We start from the raw sequence: 23,199 nt of genomic DNA, 5'->3' as shown, positions 1-23,199 counted from the left end.
AAGTCCCTGACCTGCCATCACCCCTGAGTGCCACTCAAAGCCAGGTATATTGGACTGCCTCCTGCTGTCACCTGACTTTCTAAAGGCTGGATGGCCAGAGCAGTCGATCTAAGCATATAATTTAGCCACAGATGGATCTGAATATTCTCATAATTACCTGTGTTGAATATAAAGTATGATACATTCTCTTGCCCTTCAGGAGTTCTGATTTCCTGAGCTCAATTTAAGGATTTTGATGCAGGTTTATCTGGTCGAGACGACCTGCAGGAAGCCCCGTTCTCAGGGCACTTGTTGTGTATGGAGGACTTGGAGGACCCCAGAAAACACTGAAGGGAGCACAGCTACGTGTTAGCCCAGACATGCATGAATGGCCCTCCAGGAGCTGGAGAAAGTTGGTTTAGAAAAAGATTCTGTGCTCACACTGTTGCTCTGTGACCCTGACCTGCAAAAACATGGGTTAAATGGAAAAGGGGCATGCTGAGAATCCTATGTGCTGCTTGAGGCAAAGGTCAGCTGCTATGTGGGAAAACAGCAGATGCAGGAGAGAAAGGGAAACCATAGGTAGCTGTTTGTTAACTTGTTACTGAAGAGAATTAAATACACATTTCCCACCGAAATAACTGCATTGTCACTGGGTTTTCAGACCCAGGAAGACCTGCCTAATAAATGCCAATTGTCTCTTTTCCAATTGCCAGTGAAGTATCCTCCTGTCCTCCTGTTTTCTGCTGTGTCACCGTCTGACGTCACAAACGCTCCAAAAACAGGGTTAGTAAACAGTGAAGATGTTACGGTGGTTAGCTCTTTATTGTATCTATTACTCATTCAGTCTGTTTTTAAACTCGGCACTGACACATTTGGGACGATGTTTGAGCGCTGGAAGAATTTGTAGCTGAGATGACGAGGAGTTGCAGAAGATACAGACGGAGCATAGTATCACGCCGGAAAGGGGGCGGAGATTAGTGTGTCGACATGGGTTTTGTGTTCCCATCAATGCCGATCAGAACCGAGGCGATAATTACCCGGGTCTACTGCAGAGTCATTTGACCCGGCGGTCTTTAACACACCACCAAATCACTAAAACATGAGCCTCAACAGGTTTGTATCACTGTGTAAAATGTTAAGAAGCTCCCGTTTTCAGTGCTAATACACAAATCAAGCCTTGCTGGATTCCAAGCAGCCTGATTTCCCATGAATATATCTGTAAGAGAATTAATTAGAGTTAAAAAATGAAATTTTACACTTGATCTGCTGCTCAAAAGGGTGCTGCATGACCGTGCACCGGGGAAGGAAACTTCCTCTGGTTTTAAGCCTCGGCAGCGCGCCCTCCGTGTCTGCAACTTCCTGCTGTGACTTCACCTCTGAAATCCATGTAGTCTTGTTCTGCCGCCACGGAATCTCACATCAACCCAGAATCTCGGCGGTGAAACATTGTGCCAAAAAAGCTTCATTTCATGTATTACAGGCAGCCCTTGAGGGAATGCTCCTGTGTGATTAATTTCCATTTCAAAGCTAAAAGCTCATGGAATGATGTCAGGGAGTGGGTTTGAAGTGGTGCACGCTCAAATGGGAACAAAAATAAAAGAAATAAAAAAACACAGAGGGAGATGGTGTCACGCTGCGGCGCAACAACAATATGCACTCAAAAAACTTAAATGTGCACACACAGTGGGCACCCACTGTTTGCACAGACTTCAGCCGCTGCACACACAAACACTCAGCTCAGGGTCACAGTTTTGATCCCCTAGCCTGTTATCTCATTTGACTATCATATGAAAGTTTTTGGGAGCACTCTTCCTTCTCATCTTTATCATACCACATATCCAATGCCACCACCTGCCGCCCCAACACCACCCCCCTAAATCCAGTAGGCTTTAATTGGCCCGGTGTCCTTCACAACAGAGAGCGGCGCTGAGAGCTGGACGGAGCGTGCTGGAAGGCTAATAGAGACATCTCGAAATGCCAGGTCACAGTCTGGGCCGCTAACTCTCCTCGCAGGCTTGTCACGCTGCTTACAGTTAACCTTTTCATTAGACGACATTTGTAGACAACAGGGATTTTCTAGTCATACGTTGGGTCCGTCAGAGAAGTACAGCGCGGGGGGACATTAAAGGGTGTGTGAATGTGTGTCCTTTGGTACAGACGCTATAGCATAGATCTCTATCTGTACAACTAATGAGCTTGAAAATCCCTTCACATTTAACTTATTATTTCTAACACTTCCTCAATATTTTTAGAGCAATATCCAAGCCAGTCCTGGAGCCGATCCCAGCTGTCATTGGGCAAGAGGCGGGATACACCCTGGACTGTTTGGCAGTCAATCACAGGGCTGACACAGAGAGACATTCACACCTATGGCCAGTGTTCTTAGAGTGACCAGTGAACCTAACGAGCATGTCTTTGGACTGTGGGAGGAAGCCGGAGTATTCGGAGGGAACCCACGCATGCACGGAACAAAAGAAAATGCAAACCAAAAAAGTGACGGCAAGTAACTTCTAGCTAGCTGATAGGTCTGAGCCATCTTTGGGGCTTGACATCAAAATTCCAAAAGCATTTTATTATATGCAAAGTACTCCCCGGATTGCAGGCTGAGTTATCAACTTTTCTTTGGGAGGACCAGAAAATGACAACCTGTAAAACATCGTTGAAAATATCTACAAACTACTTTCAGAATCTTTCAGACTGTGGTAAAGCTGCCAATCAGCGCAAGACATATGTGATAAAAAACTAAACATATGCAGCTCTGAACACCACAAAAAAGTTCTCCTCTGGTTCAACTATTTATTAGTTTGTGTTCATGTAAAATTAACTTTTGTTTTATTTTCAACATTTCTTCTACTTCCGAATCAAATCTCACTGAGGTCTTTTATTTGCAGAAAATGACGACTGGTTAAGAAAACCAAAAGATGCACAAAATATATTTTTCAGACGTCGAATAATGCAAAGAAAACAAGTTCATGTTGAAACAACAGAATGTTTTAACTCAGGATGAGTTCACAGAACAATATTTGGTGGAATAACCTGGTTTTTAATCACAGCTTTCATGAATCTTGGAAGACTTTTACTGTGCTGTTGGGTGACGTTACGACACTCTTCAAGCAGCTCGGCTTTATTTGATGGCTTGTGACCATCCATCTTCCTCTTGATCACATTCAGGACGCTTTCAGTGGTTCAGATCTGGATAGGGCTGGACCGTCAACCAGGAAAATCAAGAGTTACAACCGGAGCCAACCGTGGACGTCACACATGCAACACTGTCTGGTTATCTGGGAAGTGTGCTCCTGCAATTACCGTTTATCGCCATAGGTGCCACCAAAGAGAACGAAACTAAGATCTTTGAGATTACAACTTTACCCATATAACAAAACTATGTTACATTAATTGTTCAATTCAAGTAGCTTGGTTTTATTTGCCCACATTTGATTTATCCATCTCTGATAGATAACATTTAATAAGCACATTTCTATGCAGAAACAAAGCCCCTGTTACTGTTGGATAAAACACCTCCCTGTGAACAGTTGGGACTACTTTTCTTTCCACCAAAACAAAACACAAAGTCACTTTGAAAGCTGTTCTTAGTGAGGTATGTGGATCCACAGCTACCAGGATATTGTGTCTGGAAAAATATATTGCAGTGACATCTTTTCAGTGCTGTGAGCACCACAAAGAAAAATCCCATTCACTGCCATTTACTGAGGTGGAAACAGAAATCTCAGACGGATATCTGTACAAATAAAACCCAAACTACTTTCGAAAAGGGAAACTTATGATCTTGTTTCCGTCGTCGTTAAATTGATCTCTTTCCCTGCTGATGACATTTGAGGATGAGACTTCCCTCGACACGACTAAAACTCCATCCTTGATTATTTGTGGCTCATTTTTCGGTAACATCTGGGAGACGGTGACCACATCAGCGCACAAATACACGACATCCAGTTATTTTATGTTAATTTTGAAGCAACACCTTTCCCACCTGGATGTCTGTATAGATTTGGATTCCATCTCTTTGATTCAAGTTGATATTATATTTTATAATCCTCTTTTCTTTGAGAAGTCTCTTGTGTTTGCTGTGCGCTCACTTCATCTGAAAATCTGATCAGAATCAACCGCTCTGTGTGAATAAAAGTGATGAAAAACACAAAGAACAAGCGCCTCTTATTCATCAGAGAGAAATAGTAGAACTTTATAGCACTAACAGATGTACCTACATTGTTTCACACGTTAGATATCGACACGCTGCAGAGTCCTCTATTGATGCTAAGGATTGATTTTCCATCTAAGGAGAAGGTTATCTGAAGCTTTGATTGACATTTACAGCCTGAACATCAGCTCATCATCCGCAACTAAAATGTGGGTGAGGAACATGATCAGCGTAGCATGCTGTACTTATCAGTCCACCACGGAGATAAACTGTGACCTTTTACCAGGTGGACAAAGTAAACACATTTGTAATGTGTTATGATTAATGGATCAATTTTCACACGTTCATTTTGTCCTACGACACAATACGCAGATGTTTGGCGTAACAGGATTAAGTTAATCTAATTTAATGCATCACAGCGTTTCACATAAGAGGCAGCCATCTTTGTGGTTAAGAATATGCTTGTCATTTTATCATTCACAGTCCATATAAGACAAACAGATGTGATTGGCTCAACCTGACTCTGTCTGATTGGGTGAGGGGGCCTGTCCATAGACTGTATGAATAATGGACGTAGCCATGGTGACGTCACCCATTGGTTTTTCGTCTGCGTCAATGAAGCCGAAATATGGCCGCCGCCATGTTGGTTTACTGGAGCCTGAAGTGACCACATTTGGATGAGAGGGTGGAGCTGGAGAGGAGCGAGAACTTATCAAAGCTAAACAGTCTGATCTATGAACTTGTGAATGAGCTAGTCATGTTTCCCACAGAGGAGATTCTGTTTGTGGCGGTGACTGACTGCAGGTTGCTTATTTATCCGACTAGAAAAGACTTAGCGGATTCACCGCTCGCTCGCCCGGCAGGATAACGGCGGTGAACGACATGTGCCAGGAAACGTAAAACAACCGATCTTCTCATCAGTATGGTCCACTGTAATCTCTCCAACAACAATCCAGACTCCTGTGCACTGGCTGACGATTAAATAAATGTATAATAAACACTGAACAAGCCAGCTCTAGCGAGCACAGTATACCTGCTACTAAGTGCAAAAATCAAATCAGCCACTTTCTTACTTTCAGAAACATCCTCATCAGTGATGTAACCTTGGGTCATCAGGTGTTTCAGGTCTTTCAAACACCATACACCCTCGCCCAGGCGACCCGACCGGGGTTGATCAGACTCCAGTCTGTGCCCGAGCAGCAGCCCACAGATCTGCCCTCTTCAGCCAAAGTCATCTATATGCTTTATCGGCTGCAGCTGTGGTGTAGGAAATGGCTCTCGTTCGTCTCTCTCCTGTGATGCTAAGTGTCGTATATACTCTACAGAGTGACTGGCCTGCAAAGCCCCGACACAGGCTTACATTTATGCTAACAAATATTAGCATACTAGCACGGTAAACTAAGAGGGTGACAAAAGTAAACGTATTATACCTGCTGGACATCATAAACTGCTTCACACACCTGCTAGGATAGCTGTAGACTAGTTTGCCTTAAGTTTCTAGTAATTTCCATAAATAACCCAACATTTTATTGAATTTAAAACACTTTATTCCTCTCTTCCTCTCAAGCAGATATCGCTGAATAAAGAGCCACAGCGATCTGAAAACATTAACTTGCATGCTAAGTTTTAATAACCTGAAGCTGTTTAAAGATATAATTGTGTTGATTTTCCCATCGAACTCGAACGCACCGTAACCTAAAGCAATGAGAGCTCCTGTGCCAATTATATCACACTGTTGGATGGTCAACCAGCCCGGGGCGGTCTGCGTGCCTGGCTGTCAGGTTTTTACCTGATTTTGGAATAAACAGCCCTCTGTGCGCAGCGTGAGCCAGAAGATGGAGGTCACCCAAATGCAATCGGAGGCTAACGCGGACATCCAGTTGGACGCTCCATCTGCTGTGCTGCTCTGCTACTACAGCCTGCACTCATTTTCCAGTGCAATGTAATGGGTGATCACTGAGGGAGCTGCATATATATTGTTCATGATAAAGAATGCATAGCTGTCTGCATTATTAAACAGCTACATAAAGCATTCATGTATATTATTAAAGTGATGCCTGGTGGAGAACGGCTCCTTTTATTGTTCCCTGTGTTGATGTGTGGTCGCACTGCTGCTTTAAATAGGTGCTTACCAGTTGAGCGTCAGGCTGCTTTGTTATAACGTGCTGTTATTAACAGATTAACAGATTTTGCTTACTTGATTTCAGTCTCCAGAACCCGCTCCTCGTCCAGATCCTCGATGAACTTCTCCCCTTTCATCCAGTAGATAAGTGGACTGACGTCTCCGCTGTACCCAAAGAACGCTCTGCACGTCAGGTTCAGAGGACTTCCTGTAAGACAAAAAGCAGGGTATCTTCATGTAAATATGATGAACAATTGTTTTCTTTGTTACAACAGGTGGTAAACAAAGTATATTCTGCAACATTAAAAAAGCAGCAGGGGGAAGCAGGAAACAGTAATGGTGCTGCAAAACAATAGACGCTGCAACACTTTTCTATTGATGTGATTAAAGATCATTTCCAGCCTCTGTTTGATGACAAACTTCAAAGCCACTTATTATTTTCTGTCTGGAAACCAGCAGTGTTTCATGCACCCATTGTTTTCTACATCAGCCCCATAGAGTGTGTAAAAAGATGGACGACATGAGAGCTCCCTAAAAGTGAAGTCAAACCCTCTCTATCGCTCCCTGCTGACTGGCTGCAGTATAGGTCGTAAAGCCCGCCTCCTCCATGTTAACAGATGGGACATGAGTCAAACTATAAAATCAAAATACACGTCAAATAAATGTTTCTCAAACATGGTTTCTGTCATTATAGTTAGTTCTTATCATTTTGATTTATGTCCATGTGGAAAGTTTGCTTTTAATTAATTATTTGATGCTGTGAAAATTATGATTGACAGCTCTGTTGACAAATACGGCTCCTGCAGCCGATCTGTTCTGGATTAGCACAACGGAGGAGGATCAGCGAGAGGAAACGTAGCTAAACAATCACTACAGTCATTGAAGTTACCATGGCTCCACCCGCCGATCTCTTCTGCGCAACTCTGGCTCCAAATTACGTCACCATCCCAAGATGGCAGCGCCCATCACGGGAGGTATTTTGGCTTTAAGTTTGTACAATGAGAGCAGATGGAGATGCGTCATCCATCTTTATATACAGTCATTGGTTAGCCCACACGCGAGGGTTCTCTTGACCTGACCAATTCTCTCCTTTAAGGGATTTTACATTTTCTCACATGGCTTGTGTGTGTTGTACACGTAAATGTGCTTTACTCTAAATCTGTTGTTGCCTTGAGATTTTCCGAAACACGATCAAAATCAACATTTAAACAGGCAAAACAAGCTGTAAACACTAGATCTGGGAATTCCTCAAGCATCTATGTGTCCAACAGGTGTCACAACTGGCCGGCAGCCTCTCTGTGCCACTCAGCTGGTCGATACCTGAACTATATAAATGACAAATAGCCTAGAACACCTGGACTTGCATGTCCTGCCTGTAATTACTCGTGCTCTCTTTTCAGAGTCTGATTTACACCCTTAAAAACATAACAGCCTCCTTGGTTCCATCATTTCAAAAACAGTCTCCAGAGGTACCATCTTAAACCATCCCAGACCCTTTTCCAATTCCCCGATGGCCTCTTAAACTTTAAATCACTCTCCTGAACCCCCTTTTCAAGGCAACTTTGCAGCACGGCTGTACCTTCATAAAAGCCATTATACTCTTCAGCAGCCCCCCCCTCCCGTCTCTCAGACCATACTTTTAAGTTTCAATCACTGTGTTCTGCAGAAAGTACCTCGGAAAATTTTAAACACAAAAGTAAGGCAGAGCTTTTAAGGACAGCAAATTGCTCTATTAATGAATACAAAGAGCCGATGTATTCATACCCAATCCTGAGCAAGAGTTCAAATTGCACACCAACTCAATTATACTTGTGTACCCCAGCTAGTATTCTTGTGATGATGAGGGAATGCTGCTTGCCCTTTTGGGTCCATTGAAGTAGACGGTGATTGAGTCCAGCGTCGCTCAGCAAACTGCACAGATACTATTGGTAACACGCAGCTATCAGTGTGCTCGTAATGAGAAAATAAAGGGTGTTTATGCCAGCAGAGGTCCATTGTGCAGCACTGTGCTTTGATTGCACTCCAGCTTAATCGTAGCAATTCCATTTTTTCAATGCTGCTCAAGAGCTGAGAGAAAGTCGAGTCAAGTTGTCATGTTCGCTGATAAAGATGTTGGTTAACGTGTTGGCACGAAAGCAATGTTTGCATTCAGATAGTCCCGTAACCGCTCTGAGCTAATGTTTGGTCTTGCTTTGAGATGGCTGTTTAGGAGCTAAGTGCTGCACTATCATCACTGCAGGGTCACTCGCCTGCTATTTGGTCCTGGGCATGTAGCACGCAGCTAAACGAGCGGTTCGCTAGTGCAGGAAGTAAAACTGATGACACGGATTAAATTACACCGGAACATTACAGCTGCAGCTCCGAAAAGAAAAACAAAACGATGACCTAAAAGACCCTAAAACGGGGACTGAAGACCCAAGCACCTCAACCCAACGGTCCCAGTTGAGATCTTTTCTTAACTGGGAGCGTTCCAGGTTTGGATGCGTGTTCTATGACCACTATCATGCATGTAACAGTTCTGTTTATCATCCTGTGTACCACCCCAGTGGATCAAAGACATCCAGATGATCAGGAGAACAACGCACGAGAGGAAAGATGGATCACTTTCAGCTTCTTTTACACCACAGTGAATAAAGAGGTCAAACCTAAAATGCATATCAATGCAATAATATGCAGTAATAAAAGTGACAAAATGGGGTAGAGGTATAGAGCAGCGGTTAAAGCGTGCACACAATGCATAGAGGCACAGCCCTGTATGCAGCAGCGCCGGGTTCGACCCCGACCCTCGGTTATTTGCTGCAGGCTGTCCCAACTCTCACTTCCCCCATGTTCAACTCTATCCACCGTCCTCTAAATAAAGGCAAAAGATCTTATAGAAATATTAACATAAGGTACAACATAAAAGAAAAAAGGATATTTAAAACATGATCAATTAGTTCATATAGTTATATGTGGAAGAACTCATGGGAATGCAGGGTAACTCAGGCAATATGATATGTGATACAATACGCGATATGATACGCGACACCATACGTGATACCATACACGATACAATACGCGATACGATACACAGTAAGATACGCGAAAGATACGCAATACAATACACGATGCAATATGTGATACGATACGCAATACGATACGTGGCCCACGATAACGATCAAGATGTAACGATTCTGCGATAATTTATATTTTGCAAGACAATCATAATTATTCCCACAATATCTGATTAACTTCTTCTTCAGCCGATAAATTCCCGTTAACGTTACTCTCATTCATGCCACAAGTGCCACCGCGAAAGAGTCATGAAGTAGAGTCAAAATCGCAGGGAAATCTGTTTAAGCGCCATATAATTGTAAATGAAAATATCAATATTTGGCAGCATTGTATTGCACGATTCAGGACGACGATATATCTACATTTTGTCCCACCCCTAGTAAGAACAGTATGTTTGTTGTGTACTGTTCTAGATGTAGAAACACCAGGTTTGTTGGGTCCGGAAAATAGACCCTCACTGACATGCATCTAAGAGAGATGTAGGAACAAATTTCCCTGGTTCCATCATTTTAGACCTGTGAGGACCTGTACTGCAGAGTCTGGTGATAGTTCAGTTCGTGCATGCTCACTTCTGTTGAAAAAGTAGTGCATGAAATGTTTGAAATAGCAAGACATTCCAGTTAGCAAATATAAGACTGTATGACTCGAAGAGAAAGAAGAGTCAGCTATCAAGACATTTGAGGTAGATTTATCTGTTCGAGCAGGCAGTGTGATGTATAGATAGGCTTCCTGGGATGATGAAGACCCTGAGATCAGAGGAGTAAAGTGCAGAGAAAACACATATCAACAGTCAAACCCCCTGCCTCCACACCAGCAGGAGTTCTTCTCTGTGCTCGGCTCATTTTGAACACATCCTATGTGACTGCAGAAAGATAAACCGCTTTTAAGCCCGTTTCTCTCTCTGTCTGTGCCTTGGATTAGAGGCCTCTCATTCTTATCACACGCATGCTGCAGCCGACGGCGCATCCATAAGTGTGTGGCCTGCGCTGCGACAGGCTCTCCAGGAGGGAGGGGGGAGAAAAAAGAACCACATCATCAAAGCCTGGGAATGACTCTGATCCATAAAAAAAAAAAAGCTGCGGATGATCAAGGAGCCTCCACCAAGTTGTGCATCCAGGAAGGCAAAAAGGTGATTCAGCATCTCTTCATTAGCACTCCTTGCTCATTGGCCCTGTGGCGAGGACTCAGAAGTCTGTGAGATGGGAGATAACTGCTGCGTATAATTGGGTACTTGCTAGTTCAAAGATAATAGGGATTTTATTTTACCAAGGCCCGCTCTAATTTGGCCCTCTAGTGCAGAGGAGCGCGCTCAGATGATGGCGGAAGCGTTAACAGGGACTGTCTGGTTTGGAGATTCAGAAGAGGCCTCCAGATTTGTCTCAGAGCTCAACCAAAACATCTGTGAGGAGGTAAGAGAGAAAGTGTTTCTGGGACCACACTCGCACATTCACACACGCTGCGATACTTCAGAGCTCCACCAGGGGTCTCTGTGGTGCTGCAAAGCCGGGGGAGCCGTTTTTTTTGCAGGAGGAGCACATTAAAAAAACAACAACAAAAAAACAAAACAGCCCATTTTGACAGGTGCAGACAACAGTAAAAGGAAACACGGATCCTTTTGTGTGCCACCTTTGATGTCAAGAGGCTTCACCCGTGGATCCAAACAGCATGTTGTGTTGTATCTCTGACAGCTCCACTGCTGTGCTGACAACAGCGGCGGTGTCACTCTCTTAGACTTATTCCAAGGGGCCTCCTCTGTGCATATTATTGCGCGATCTTCCCTTAACGACTAATTTGTGCCACCTAAGCTTGTGCGGTTAGAGGCTGCACGCTGGGATTTCAGTGCACGGATTGTAACATTTAAATCCCAACCCCTGGTCTTGGTCAGGGGGGTAAAGTGAGCCTTAATGCGATTGTCTCCTCTCTCTTATCTCCCCTCGCCTCTGGAGCATCTCTCTCCGTCGCTGTGGCTGCAGGACGGAGACGTCAGCAAAGATTCCCATGGCTAAGCAGACGGACTGGAAAGCCGTGGAACGCCACGGAGAGAAGGGGTGTGCGTTTCCGCATCTTTGTGCATGCCATGACAGAGGTATAGCCGAGCGTGAGAAACAGAGGGCATGTGTGCATGTCAGTGTGGAGGTGAGTGAGAAAAGAGCCAGACACACGGGACAGAACACACTATTGTTCGTGGAGAATTGAAAGACTTCCCACACAGAGTGAATAGAGCGCCGTATCGCCCTGAAGATTACATAGATTACAGATCACTACATCCACATGCAGTGTGCGCACCATCCATGTCGAGTTAATCTACCAACGTTTCCCATTCAGATCCAAACAATCCAGCTCTTGAGTAGCGAAGCCTCTTTTTTTTTATGCCTTTAACAGCCTTGAATAAATTAAAGCCTGCAGCTAGCGGGAATAATGCTTCAGAGAGGGGAGAGACTAAGCTTTAAAGAGTTTCTTTTTCCGAAAGGGCACTTGCAATCTTAACAGCAGCGAGGACACAAATAGCAACCAGTTTCATGTTTACAGTGGCATGGGAAGCAATTTTAGGAGAAGGCAATTAATGCAAAATAATGCCGTGCAAGAAAAGCACACATTTAAATGATCATTAATCTACCAGCACATTCGTGTTCTCTGCAAGCTGGCTGTAGCACCACATGGATGCTAATGGAGGCCAGTGCCTGTCTGGAAGATTGCGGGGAAAACAACATGTCAAACTGATTCTGAAATCCTTTAACTGTCTGGAAAATGAGTATTTGAGAATCTACAATTCAACGACAATTACACAAAACCCATCTGCTGGAGAAATTTGTGTGAAATTATCAAAAGCTGCAGAACAGTGACTAAATTAGTGGGAGAGTGTTTGTCAACTAAAGAAAGCTGCTTTATGAAATGGTAAGAGTGATGTTAAATGCATTAAAACACAGAAGTACACTCAGAAAAAGCACGATGCAACCATTCGAGATCAAAATGCCTCCCCAAACAAAAGCAGTGCTGCCTCTGCGCTGTCGCCTCACAGCTAGAAGGTTCCAATTCGAACCCTGGTTCTGACGTACTGGTTCTTTCTGTGTGGAGTTTGCATGTTCTCCCCGTGCATGCGTGAGCTCTTCCCAAAGAGGCCTGAACACAAGCTGAAAGGATGCTCTTTAACCTCCTTTTCTGCAATGTTTTTGCCTTTGTTTCTTTTCTAGGGGTAGATGGTTCTGGAGGGTGGCCCTGTTTCAAGTCCAAGTACGGATCAACCATTGAACTGGGACTGGTAGCTGGAGAGGTGCCAGTTGCTTTCCTGGGCTCTGTCGAGGTGCCCGTGAGCAAAGCACCGACGACTCCAGACGCTTGTCCATGTGCAGCCCCCTCACTCTGACATCTGTCCATTACTGCATTTCCAAAGGGGTTCTGTTTCTTCTTCTTCTTCTGCTATTCAGAAATAAGAGCACTTGTGGAAAGCTGAAACGGACCAATCACAATCGAGTATTCAACAAAGCCGCTTAATAAATATCAAATACAGCTGCTTCCATACAGGGTTTTATGAGTTATTCATACTTAGGCGTTCGCAGTCATCAGATATTAACACAAATGTCTACCAACAGAAGATTTTGGCAAGACGTTTCAGACTGTCCTCTCCATCACCTCATCACTAACCATAAAAGAATGATGTTCATCTCTTTAACAGAATTCAACAAACTTTGGGAATCTTTGCCAAGGAGCAGCGGATCCTTCCTTGAGGCGTGTGTTGGGCCGACACCTCGTTAAGGCACTTCATTTTGGGTTTTAATTTAGTTACCCATCTGTGTTTATTCCTTAATTTACCAAAGTCAAAGGTGCAACTTCATATCCTTAAAGGCCTTACCCTGTTTGCTTTGGAAAAAATAAACAGTCTGTGCTTTTAAATCCCGACCAAAACCTCCTCTGACACTTCTGTTGCTCCGGGCGTTGGTGGAAAACTCCTCTTTCTTCCTGTCCGTCCAGCTGAAACGATATTCCCTCTCTTCTCTAATTAGTCTTTCCTTTCCTGCAACAGTCTGGGCTCTGCTTAAAAGCACTTGAAGTTTGCCCTGTAGCCCGCGATCGGCAGGATAGCGAGCGACTGATCTGGACGGAGAAGAAGCGGTGGAATCGAATCAGTCGGTAATGCGATTGTCGGTGGTTGAAGAGGGGGTTTCCCAGATTCAGCGGGGCATCTGGACGGCGTGTTTTATAAGCTCTGCTTGAGAGTTTTATCTCCATCAAAGTCCAGACAGGAAAGGGTTACATAAGCGATGGAGCCCTGTAATTGCAATGGCTGGGTACCCATTCACATCAGCGTTGCCAGATGCGGCGGCTTAATTGTCTCTCTGCTCAGCATTCACTTTGTTCTGTTCATTACAGCCTGAACCTCTCCAATCAGGCTTTTTAAGGCAGCCATTGACTGTGTGTTCTGTATTCATTTAGCTCCGTCCCCCTCCCGTATGGTCAATCTTCTGTTATTCATACTTTGCGTCGCACCTTATTATCGCTAAGCAGGCAAACTGCTGCCGCCTGCTCCCCTTAATTAATGCAGGTAAAGCAGATATCAAGAGACACAAAGCAATGTTTTAACTCTGGATTTTATAAGCATGTTAACATGTGGCAATCATAGTCGGAAACGCCCGCTGATGTGTTGTGAAATCACAATTCTCCCTGCTCCATGATATAAGGGGCTACTGTTGAATATTACAATGAGGTGGGGGAACAAACAGGCCGGGGGTTGGCTGAATAACAAGTCCAATTTGAGCCTCGTGGAACAGAGCATGACATTTGCAAAGATCAACACCCACTGTTTGCATTGATGTTCTCATAACGCGACGATCTTCGTGCACAAAAGCAGCACCTATTATCGCCGGCGAGGAATCATTACCGACGTTAAACCTGCCGTTGTTTATAATCCTGCGAGGAGAAGTCACAGTTGAATTCTCCTAATGAAAAGCTAATTAGACATCAATGAAACACTTAAAGGGTGCTTCACAAAACATTACACAAATGCCACGTTGGATGGAGGAAAGCAGGTTATACCGCATTTAGAGCATCAGACGATGGCCTAATGGGTTTGTGAGGCATTGTGAAATTTTTATGCGCTGGGCCCCGGCGCGGCTTTATTGGTTGTTGCTGTTCTTCTGCATCAGTTATTACAAATCATCTGTCAGTCAGGCCATCTTTTTACAGATCCAAATACCTATCTCGCCTGTCACTACGCAGGAACCTTGCTCAAATCCCACTCTTTTTGTCCAACCTCATTCTTAGTCTGAAATGCTGATGCTCCCGTTAGCTGAGCTTTAACAAAAAAGCTTCCCTAACAGAGAAGAAGGCTGGGATCGGGCGCCAACAGGACCTGAACACTTACTGGGCTTTGGTGCACGACTAGGAAGGCAGAGGAGGGACTCCTGGTGGGCTTAGCGCAGAACGACGGAGCCATCTAGAGAATCCCTAAGCAGCACAGTGTAGTTAAGTTACTGATGGAGAGCCAGAGAGGTGGGGGAAAATGGAAAATGTAGGAAGGGAAGCAGAAGAGAGGGATGCACAATGAGAGGAAGAAAGAAAGAAAGTGAGGCTCCTTGAGGCCTTGCTGGGTCACCTTTGAAGCGTGCCCACACCCCCAACGGTTCCATTTCCTAGCTGAAGCTCCCTGTGGTTTGACGCTCAGCTTGGGCCCACTTTAGCAACGCTTTCAATGAATTTCTTTCTTAACTATTGTCCAGAGGACTTGAAGCATTCTCTACCTCCAGATGGCACGAGGCTTGATGCATTTTCCTCCTGCTTTCTACGACTAAAACCAATTCCTCTCCTTCAGAATGACGCTTTCCTGCACATGAATTCTGGCCTTGCTTTTCTACGCTTGAATTTGCTTGCTAATGGTGAAATGTTATGACTCGTTGCAGTTGCATGAATGACTTTCAGGAGCTGCGGCAACTATCACGTAGGGCTGACACGAATGCTTCAATCGTTGCCATGGTAATCGACGGCAAAAATCAATATTTGAATATTTTTTTCCTTTTTTAACATCTCCAAAAAAAGAATTAGCTTATTGAAATAATAACCCAACAATAATCATTGCAGTGACCTTTAAACAAACCAATATATCTAAGTAAGCCGCTGAGGTGTGGACGGATGAACGAGTTTCGGACCCGTGTCCTGGGATGAAAATAAATCAACGTCCATGCACCGTTCATCTTTCCATTCTGTGACCTTTCACCTTTCTTTGTCGGCATTCAAACAACTTCAACAAGGCAGATTCAAATGTCCGTTAAATTGCAGCGATGTGTCCACGACACTCTGACGGTAACAGAAGACATGGTCAAAAACTGTTGGCCTCCGCATCACCGGGGTCCTGTCCATGCATGACGATGGAGAAGCATCCGACTAAGAGGAAGAAGCGACTATCACTACAAAGAAGGAACTGGAGGACTTTTCAAAAATGGATTCAGGTGCTCGAGTGGTGGAGACGAAATGCGGACCGTTATCCGCAGATGGCTTTGCATCCCTGCCACTTTAACTGTAACTGTATGTGCAAAACGCTGCTGCCGGATTTTTTGAGTAACATGAAAGCGCGATCATATCTCCCCTGTACTCGCCTCTCTCCACTGGCTCCATGGTTCGGCTCCCTCTTACCTAGCAGACCTTTTAGCCCCCTATACCCCACCACGAGCACTCAGATCCTCAGAGCAGTCCCTGCTGGTCGTCCCTCGCCTTCTCAGTTGTTGTCCAAAACCTGCGGAACTCAATGCCTCCTCGTATCAAGCGTGCAGACTCGATAAATTCATTCAAAGCTCAGCTCAAAGCCCACCTTTTTTTTCCTCGGCCTTTAAAACTACTTAATACAATCTGTTATGTCTCGTGCACTGTTTTATCTGCCCCTGTCTGTAAAGCACTTGTTGGTTAGCTTACGTTGTTTTAAATGTGCTATACAACATTTGACTTGACCCCTTCCTTTTTTTAAAGCTGCCTCCCAGCCCCGCCGTTGTAGCAAAGCCTCAAATACAATCGAGTAATTGCTGCTGAAGCTTCGACGCCCAAAAAAAAGGTATTCGGGACAGCCCGACTCTTAAGCGCTATTTCTAGCATTTGTGTGAAATTACAGCAGTGTAGAGTTGTGTTGCACAAACATGCCAAAACAGGTCAATGCAGCCCGAGTGAAGGGAGTAACTCAGCCTGCATTTCAGATGCTACAGAGGCATATTTTAAATATCAATACATCCTGCTGGACTACACAATACCTCTTGAAATCTGCTGCAATAACTGTCTCAACTTCTCTGTGAAGGGGTCCTGCAAAATCTCCCAGGAACAGAGGACAGAGAGGCCTCTTAAGATCTTCTGCAAAGGACCTTGGAAAACATGGCAGCTTTGTCGTGCTAAAATTGTTTGCACACGTATTAGGATTTTCATTAACAATCACTCAACCTGAATAATCTCTGTTTGCATGTTCAGAGGTTTAACAAAGCTTTGATAGAAAGTAGCCTTTTGCAACAAAGTGGTCCTTGTCTCCTAAGCCATGAGTGAGAAGAATCTAGTCCCTAAATGGTCTAGTGGAGCAAACTTACCAGCTGAGATCAAGGCAGCTTACTGTGCTCAGTGAGCGAGAGAGAGAACGACAGAGAGAAAGAGAAAGAGTAGTGAATGGAGGGCAGGGGAGCGCTGCTACATCCATACCCTCTCCTTGGGAGTCTGTATAATGAAAACAGGACACAGCAGAGCGGTCGGGACCGTAGGTGCTTTTTTTCCCCAGCGTTCCAGCAGACACAGTGTTGGATACGTGCGGCACATGTGAGCTGAATGAACAAGGGAGGCCGGGCAGAGACTTACAGAGGCAGCGACGTGAAGTGAATGAGCGGTGCGGGGTTTGAAAAATCAGGAGGAAAAGCTGCTGTAACTTATCACCTCAAATCTAGCTGCAGAAGGAGGGAGGGAGGGAGGGAGGGAGGGAGTGGGTGTTAGCGGGTTTGGAAATCATTGCATCACATTTCTCAGGGGAAGGTGGGAAAGTAGAGAAGCAGGTTTACATGGTGTGACTGTGGGACTGCGGTGGTAGGAATGCATGTACCGAGATGTCCCGTTAAAAAATACATGCGGGGATGAGGCGTCAAGTTTCGTCACATTTTTAAAAATATTCTATCTCAGTTTCCAGAGACGAGAGCAGGACCCAAATGTGGTTTTACTTTAAGCCTTTCAAGTCAGAATTTGCAGGAGCGAAGCGTGAGATTTGTAAATGGTTTCATGTAGATTATAAAGTAGGTAAGCAGATGCAACATTCAAATATTGATTAAAACTGTGCTAATGTCTTTCATTTTTACAGACTGTTAAAGAAATATGAAATATTAAGCTTGTTGTAAAAGTACTTCTATACTCTCTCAACTATGTAGAGTAGCAGCTAGGGTTTGCACAGACGCTTGATGCTTGACGTCGACTAGCCGCTTATCGCAGTTGTCATGCTCCGGCGGCTGTTCCAGCAAAGGATCGAGGTGCAATCTGCGCTCACGGATGAAACTGTCTCCAAACCAAGCGTGCAGTCGCTCGCCATGAGAGCATCGCAGTGCAGGCTGGTGAAACAGCTGGTCCCATTGCTGCAACCTTTGGTCGAGGCTACTAGGGGTTATCTTTCATCTCTGCGCGTCCAAGCACCCGATGCTTTCAAGAACACGGTTCGACAGTTGGAAACGCAGTTCAAATTGAGTCTGATTCGTGGACCGAATCCATCCCCATTGTGGCCTGAATGGTAGATCCACGGTTCAAGCATCAGTTCATCCTGAAGAGTAAAAAAAAGGTGCCCAGGGCACCTCAACAGCCTGCCTAGTAAAGTGATATCTATAACTTAACCTTTAACTGATGAAAAAGTAATTTTTACTTAGCCTACTTAATTATGACAATCACTCCCCCAGTTTTTTTTCCATGTAACACCAACGTCTACATTTCAGTGTCTTCTGCCAGCTTAATCATTATAAAGAATCTTTCACTGCGTTATCTTCGAAATTGCGCGGCTGTTGTTAACTTAAATATGTATTTAATTCAAGCTGAGGGTGTCCAAAGCCAGGACGCGGCTGATTATGAAGGTGAGCCTGCAACGGGGGAAACAGCCGGGCTGGAGCTGCAGCTTTTTGGCCTCCACATTATCAGAGCGGGAGGAAAACGGGGCACTACTTCACCACGTTGATGTTGCATGCATTACTGCAGCTGAGTTGCAGCCTGTTGTTGTTCCTACTTGCTCCTAAAAGATGTGTGTAAGCCACTGTCAGTCAAAGCTGGTGTTTTCTGTAATCGATTTGAAATTGGCGCCATAGCTGTGGAGAAAGTTGTTCAAACAGCTCGTGGTTTCGCTCATTCTACATTCCTACAACACCCAGCATGCATTGCGCCCCTCTCCCTGAAAGGAACGGCCCAGCGAGAGACGCTGGAGTGAAATACTACTGTTTTCGCTGCAGGTAACGGCTCAGAGCAGAATCAGAAACACGACGAGAATATACCGGTGCATCATCTAAAAAATCTTCAGGTCTGCAGTCTACATTTCAAACCTGACGATTTTGAATGAGACATGACTTCGGAGGCGGGTGTCTACATTGAGGAAGTGTAGTTTAGCGAGCTCCCTGGCCTCCTGGAGGTTTTCCAGGGCCCATTGGAGAAGCGGATAGTGTCCTCCAAAGGCACAGAGTGAAATTGCTTTTTGTTCCTACCATAACGGCATAAGCTTCCCATGATAGCATGATAGGACTGAGGTTGAAAATTGGGGAACTGGCCCTTTAAATTTTGCAAATAACATTTTGATGCTTGTTGCAAAGCTTGCCCTTCACCTGTGGTTTTATTCATGACGTCATCAGCGACAAGCCGGCGTCGACTTGACTTTAATCACATGGCTGTAAACTTTAAAAAGTCTGAAGTCATGTGACCCCTTGGCATCTGTTTTTCTTTAGCAAAAAAGGTCTTGTAATCTCTCTGTGTTCCATTTGCAATATGGGGAAAAACGGGCAAAACCCTGCTTAAAGAAAGTCAATGTTTTTCTTAGTTAAGCTTAGACGAGAGTATTGGACTTGTGTGTTTGTTAAGTAGCCAGACACAGCACTCCTAATGAATGCTAATGAATCTCCATGTCTGCTGGATGTGTAAACAGACAGCTTCATGGACAAGAAGAGACAAGTGCTTCCGAATATTATCATCATTGATGAATATACGTCACATATTGTGTTTTCAGCTCGTTCCTTTGCCTAAAAATGACGAAAACAAACAAAAAAGGTTATTGAAACTTAAATCTACCATTAAATATTTTAATAAAGTGGTCTTTTAGTCTATAAAGAAGTAAAAACGCCAATCAAAAGTTGGATATTTAGCTGTATGTCCGTCTATAGTTTTTCCTTTGAGCCCTATGTGAATGTAGAGCATCATTCCCAGCTCCACGTGCTAAAGCTAACCATATTCTTAAACATCAATAATAGTTCCAGCTGTTGTAACGGCTCCATTCATCTGTTCCTCCTCTCATTGTTCATTCTTTGTTTCTATTTTCACTCATCCCTTTCATCTCTCCCGCTTTGTCTCCGGCCTCACCTTTCTTCCTTCCCTCTCTCATGCCTTGCAGCGATGTCTTGGGAGAGCTCCGCGCATAAACAGCTTTCTATAATGAGCAAGCGAATCAGGACAGGGACAAACAAAGAAGGACTGTGTGACAAAGAGAGAGAGAGAGAGGGGCCGGGAGGAAAGAGGAGACTCGGCAGGAAGGACGCTGAGGGAAAGGTTAAAGCTCTGGTGAGAGCAGGCATCATCTCCACAGCGCCCTGCTGCTTTCTCGCTGTCCGTCATGTTCGCGGGGAGACGCAGTGTGAGATCTCGGCCTTTGTGTGCGCTCGAGTGAGTGTGGGGTGTTCTGGTGCATGGGCAGGATAATTGGAGTGATTTGTATTACCTGTGCTTGTGTCTGTCCTATTTGCATGAACATATGGAGGTAAATAAATCCATGTTGCATGTTAAAAAAGATGGCAGAATCTATGAAAAAATGTGCGCTTGATAAGCGCAGCATGATGGGAAAACATGTAGCACATGTACCCATCTGGATAAATTACCATAAGATTGACACCGGTGTCTGGGGACGACAAAATGTCACCATGATAGGAAATATCTGCCACGAATAAGACGACACGATTCCTCCCCGGGGGCGCCAACATGACTGGCTGAATGGTGCATTTGCGAAATAAAAGATTCTAATGTTGTAAGGTCAGGAGGGTCAGCGGGCCGTGATTGCTGAATGTCAGCTCGCCATCGGAATAAAATCAGAGCCCTGTGAAGGCAGAGCAAATAACCTTTGATGCATTCTCTCCAATGACCTGATATATACGGGGAAATCACATTTAACGCCAGTCACACGGAATAAACCCGCTGAGTCCATAGCTCACCCTCTGATTATTCAGACATACATCTCAGCTCGGACTGTGGATAATCGAATTGATTTGCTCGTTTCCACCCACGACTCCTCGCTGCAGTATATCCTTCTTACCAAGCACTCCGGTGGTCTGAGCATGCATAGCGACATGCGCACGAGTTAAGCAATTACAAGTGATATTTCACAATTTTCCGATCATAGAATCACTCAAATATCTTGTAATCTTGTTTCATAAGACATCATAGGCGGCAGTGGGGTTTGGTTTTAACTGAAGGAAGCAGTTACACTGAGCCTGCTGTGATTCCATTTAATTTAAAGTTCGTCGTTATCAGGGCAGGCATCTCTGTAATCCAACGCTGTTTCCTCTCTGATCCTCGACGCCAGACTGAGAATACACAACCCAGACTGCAGGAGCGGTGGATCTGTTGCGTCCTCATGTCTGTGAAGTTTGTATTCACCGCTACCCCAGCCGTCCCAGCTTTATTATCCCGGCTCTTCTCTACTAGAGGTGACATTTGTCTAACTGTTCAATCCCCGCGCCACGCCACGCAGCAGTTTGGGACCTATTGGGCTTTATAGTCCCCCCGCTTCACAGTAGCTGCTGAATTTAGAATTCAGATAAGAAACGGCACGTCTTGGAAGTGCCGGGCACTTAAACACCGTTGCCATCCATTTAATTAAAAACAATACAATAAATTACGATCAAGAGGAGGGAGGGAGGGAGAGGAGGAAGTGACCAGAGGCGAAGTAAGTTATGACCTTATGCTGGAAAACATTTTAAAGGGCGTGTGCATAAATTCAACAGTGCAAGTGCTTATCTGTCAATCATGCACTGCTCCCTGATTGCATATTTCATGGTATATTTCCGGCTGTAAATATCCGAAAAATTCAAATATCTGAACTTCTGATTCATGACACAACGAGGTCTCAAGCTAATGCACGGTGAACTTTCATTGACAGTATTATAAAAATATGAGAAGCAGGATGAGCAAACTCATCCTCGCACGATGCATGCAAAAACACCACTAACACAGTGATCCACCAAACCCCTTTATCACTGTTTGCAGCCACCACGCTTCACCTCGGAAACAGGCCGACAAACATCTGTTATAATCTGTAAACCAGCAGGCACATTAGGAGCTTTCGGGCTTATTCGCTTCATCCACTGTTAGACTACCAGCTCCTCTACTGTAGGATTACGCAGCACTCCCAAATCCACCGTGTGATCGCCGCTCAGCAGTAATCCGCAAAAAAATATCTCAAATACTGTATCAGCATCGTTTCCAATAAAATCAGAACTGATATCATGGATCAGGCACAAAATCAGTTCAGACGAGGCTTTGGGGGCGAAATGAAACGTGGAGCCAAAACAGATGCATAAAACCTTCTGTGGCAGTGGAGGAGCTAATTCAAGTCTTTAAGCCCTGATGATGTCATAGTGATGTCACCAGGGTACCAGCCTTACGTCGTGCGTACACAGAATGTTATGTGTCTGATGTGGGTTGCCGTCGGCTCGCATTCAGCTCGTCTCGGCAGTTTTCGGCTAAGCTAGCAGAACCATAACCTAATCTTCACCTTACAACAGCGCAGTAAGCTTCTATGTACACACATAAGGTGCGCTCCACTTTGTTGACAAACTGCTGATGTTGGGGTTACAGCATTTAACCCACGTTAACAATAAACTTAGGTAACTTCATTCTTTATAGCCCTATGGGGCAAACATAACCAAGCACTCCAAATGTGAGGCTTGTTTCAAAGGAAACCTTTTTACGTAAAGTTAGCTTGCTAACAGTTAGCGCTGAGACGGCTGATGGTCATGGAGCTCGCCGAGGCATGCGCTGTTATGTCCTGCCAAGCCACGCCCATCAGGGTGAAATGATAGCTGTCTCCTTATCCAGGGGCTGCAGCCTTCGAAGGCCATATTTGAAGGCTGATTACGTCACAGAAAGGCTGTCCCATTTCAAAGGCTCCTTCAGATGCGTCCGTCAAATGCGTCCTCCTTTTCCCGGGCTGTGAAGGATCCACCGGGTGTGTCCTTCACGACCCAGCGTATCCTGAGATGCATTGCGGGCCAGCTGGCGGACTATTACGCGGCCGAGGAATACACTTTGGCTTCAACTCAATTGAATAGCTAGAGACACAAATGTTTAAAAAAAATGAAAGGGCCCTTAAAACAAATTATCTTTAAAATAATAGGTTAACTCAACGTTAGTTATGCTAGCTACTTCACCTGCTAGCTACCTGTTGCTAGGCGACAGGAGCGGCGTTTGGTGATTCAAGGGTCAGAGTGGGAACCGCTGGTGACACAAACAGAGAATTCTCCGTAGACCAGACCAGTCTCATTTCTACGCAGGCCATGAATGGTGCATCCTCTGTGGACCGCCTCCTTTAAAGGCTGCAGCCCGTGGATTGGGACACAGCTCATATGTTTTTAGGGAGTCCCCTCGTGCTGGAAACACAGGCATGCAGGGTCGGCCAAAAGATGTACTTGTGTTGCATCATGGGAATTGAAGG

At 44.7% G+C, this 23,199-nt stretch overlaps 1 protein-coding gene across 1 annotated transcript in view; it reads right to left on the bottom strand.

The window, feature by feature from the left end:
* Positions 1-23,199, bottom strand: part of LOC138603388 (interleukin-1 receptor accessory protein-like 1) — a 288,278-nt gene that overhangs the window by 36,828 nt on the left and 228,251 nt on the right. The window contains exon 6 of the mRNA XM_069675137.1: positions 6,336-6,468. Coding sequence (XP_069531238.1) covers positions 6,336-6,468 — 133 coding nt within the window. The remainder of the gene's footprint in view (positions 1-6,335; positions 6,469-23,199) is intronic.

Source organism: Semicossyphus pulcher, unplaced genomic scaffold, assembly GCF_022749685.1.
Source record: "Semicossyphus pulcher isolate SPU_LCO1_2020_fin unplaced genomic scaffold, fSemPul1.0.p SCAF_24, whole genome shotgun sequence".
Taxonomy (NCBI): domain Eukaryota; kingdom Metazoa; phylum Chordata; class Actinopteri; order Labriformes; family Labridae; genus Semicossyphus; species Semicossyphus pulcher.
Note: the sequence above shows the minus strand (reverse complement) of the source record. Positions and strands in the feature narration are given on the sequence as shown.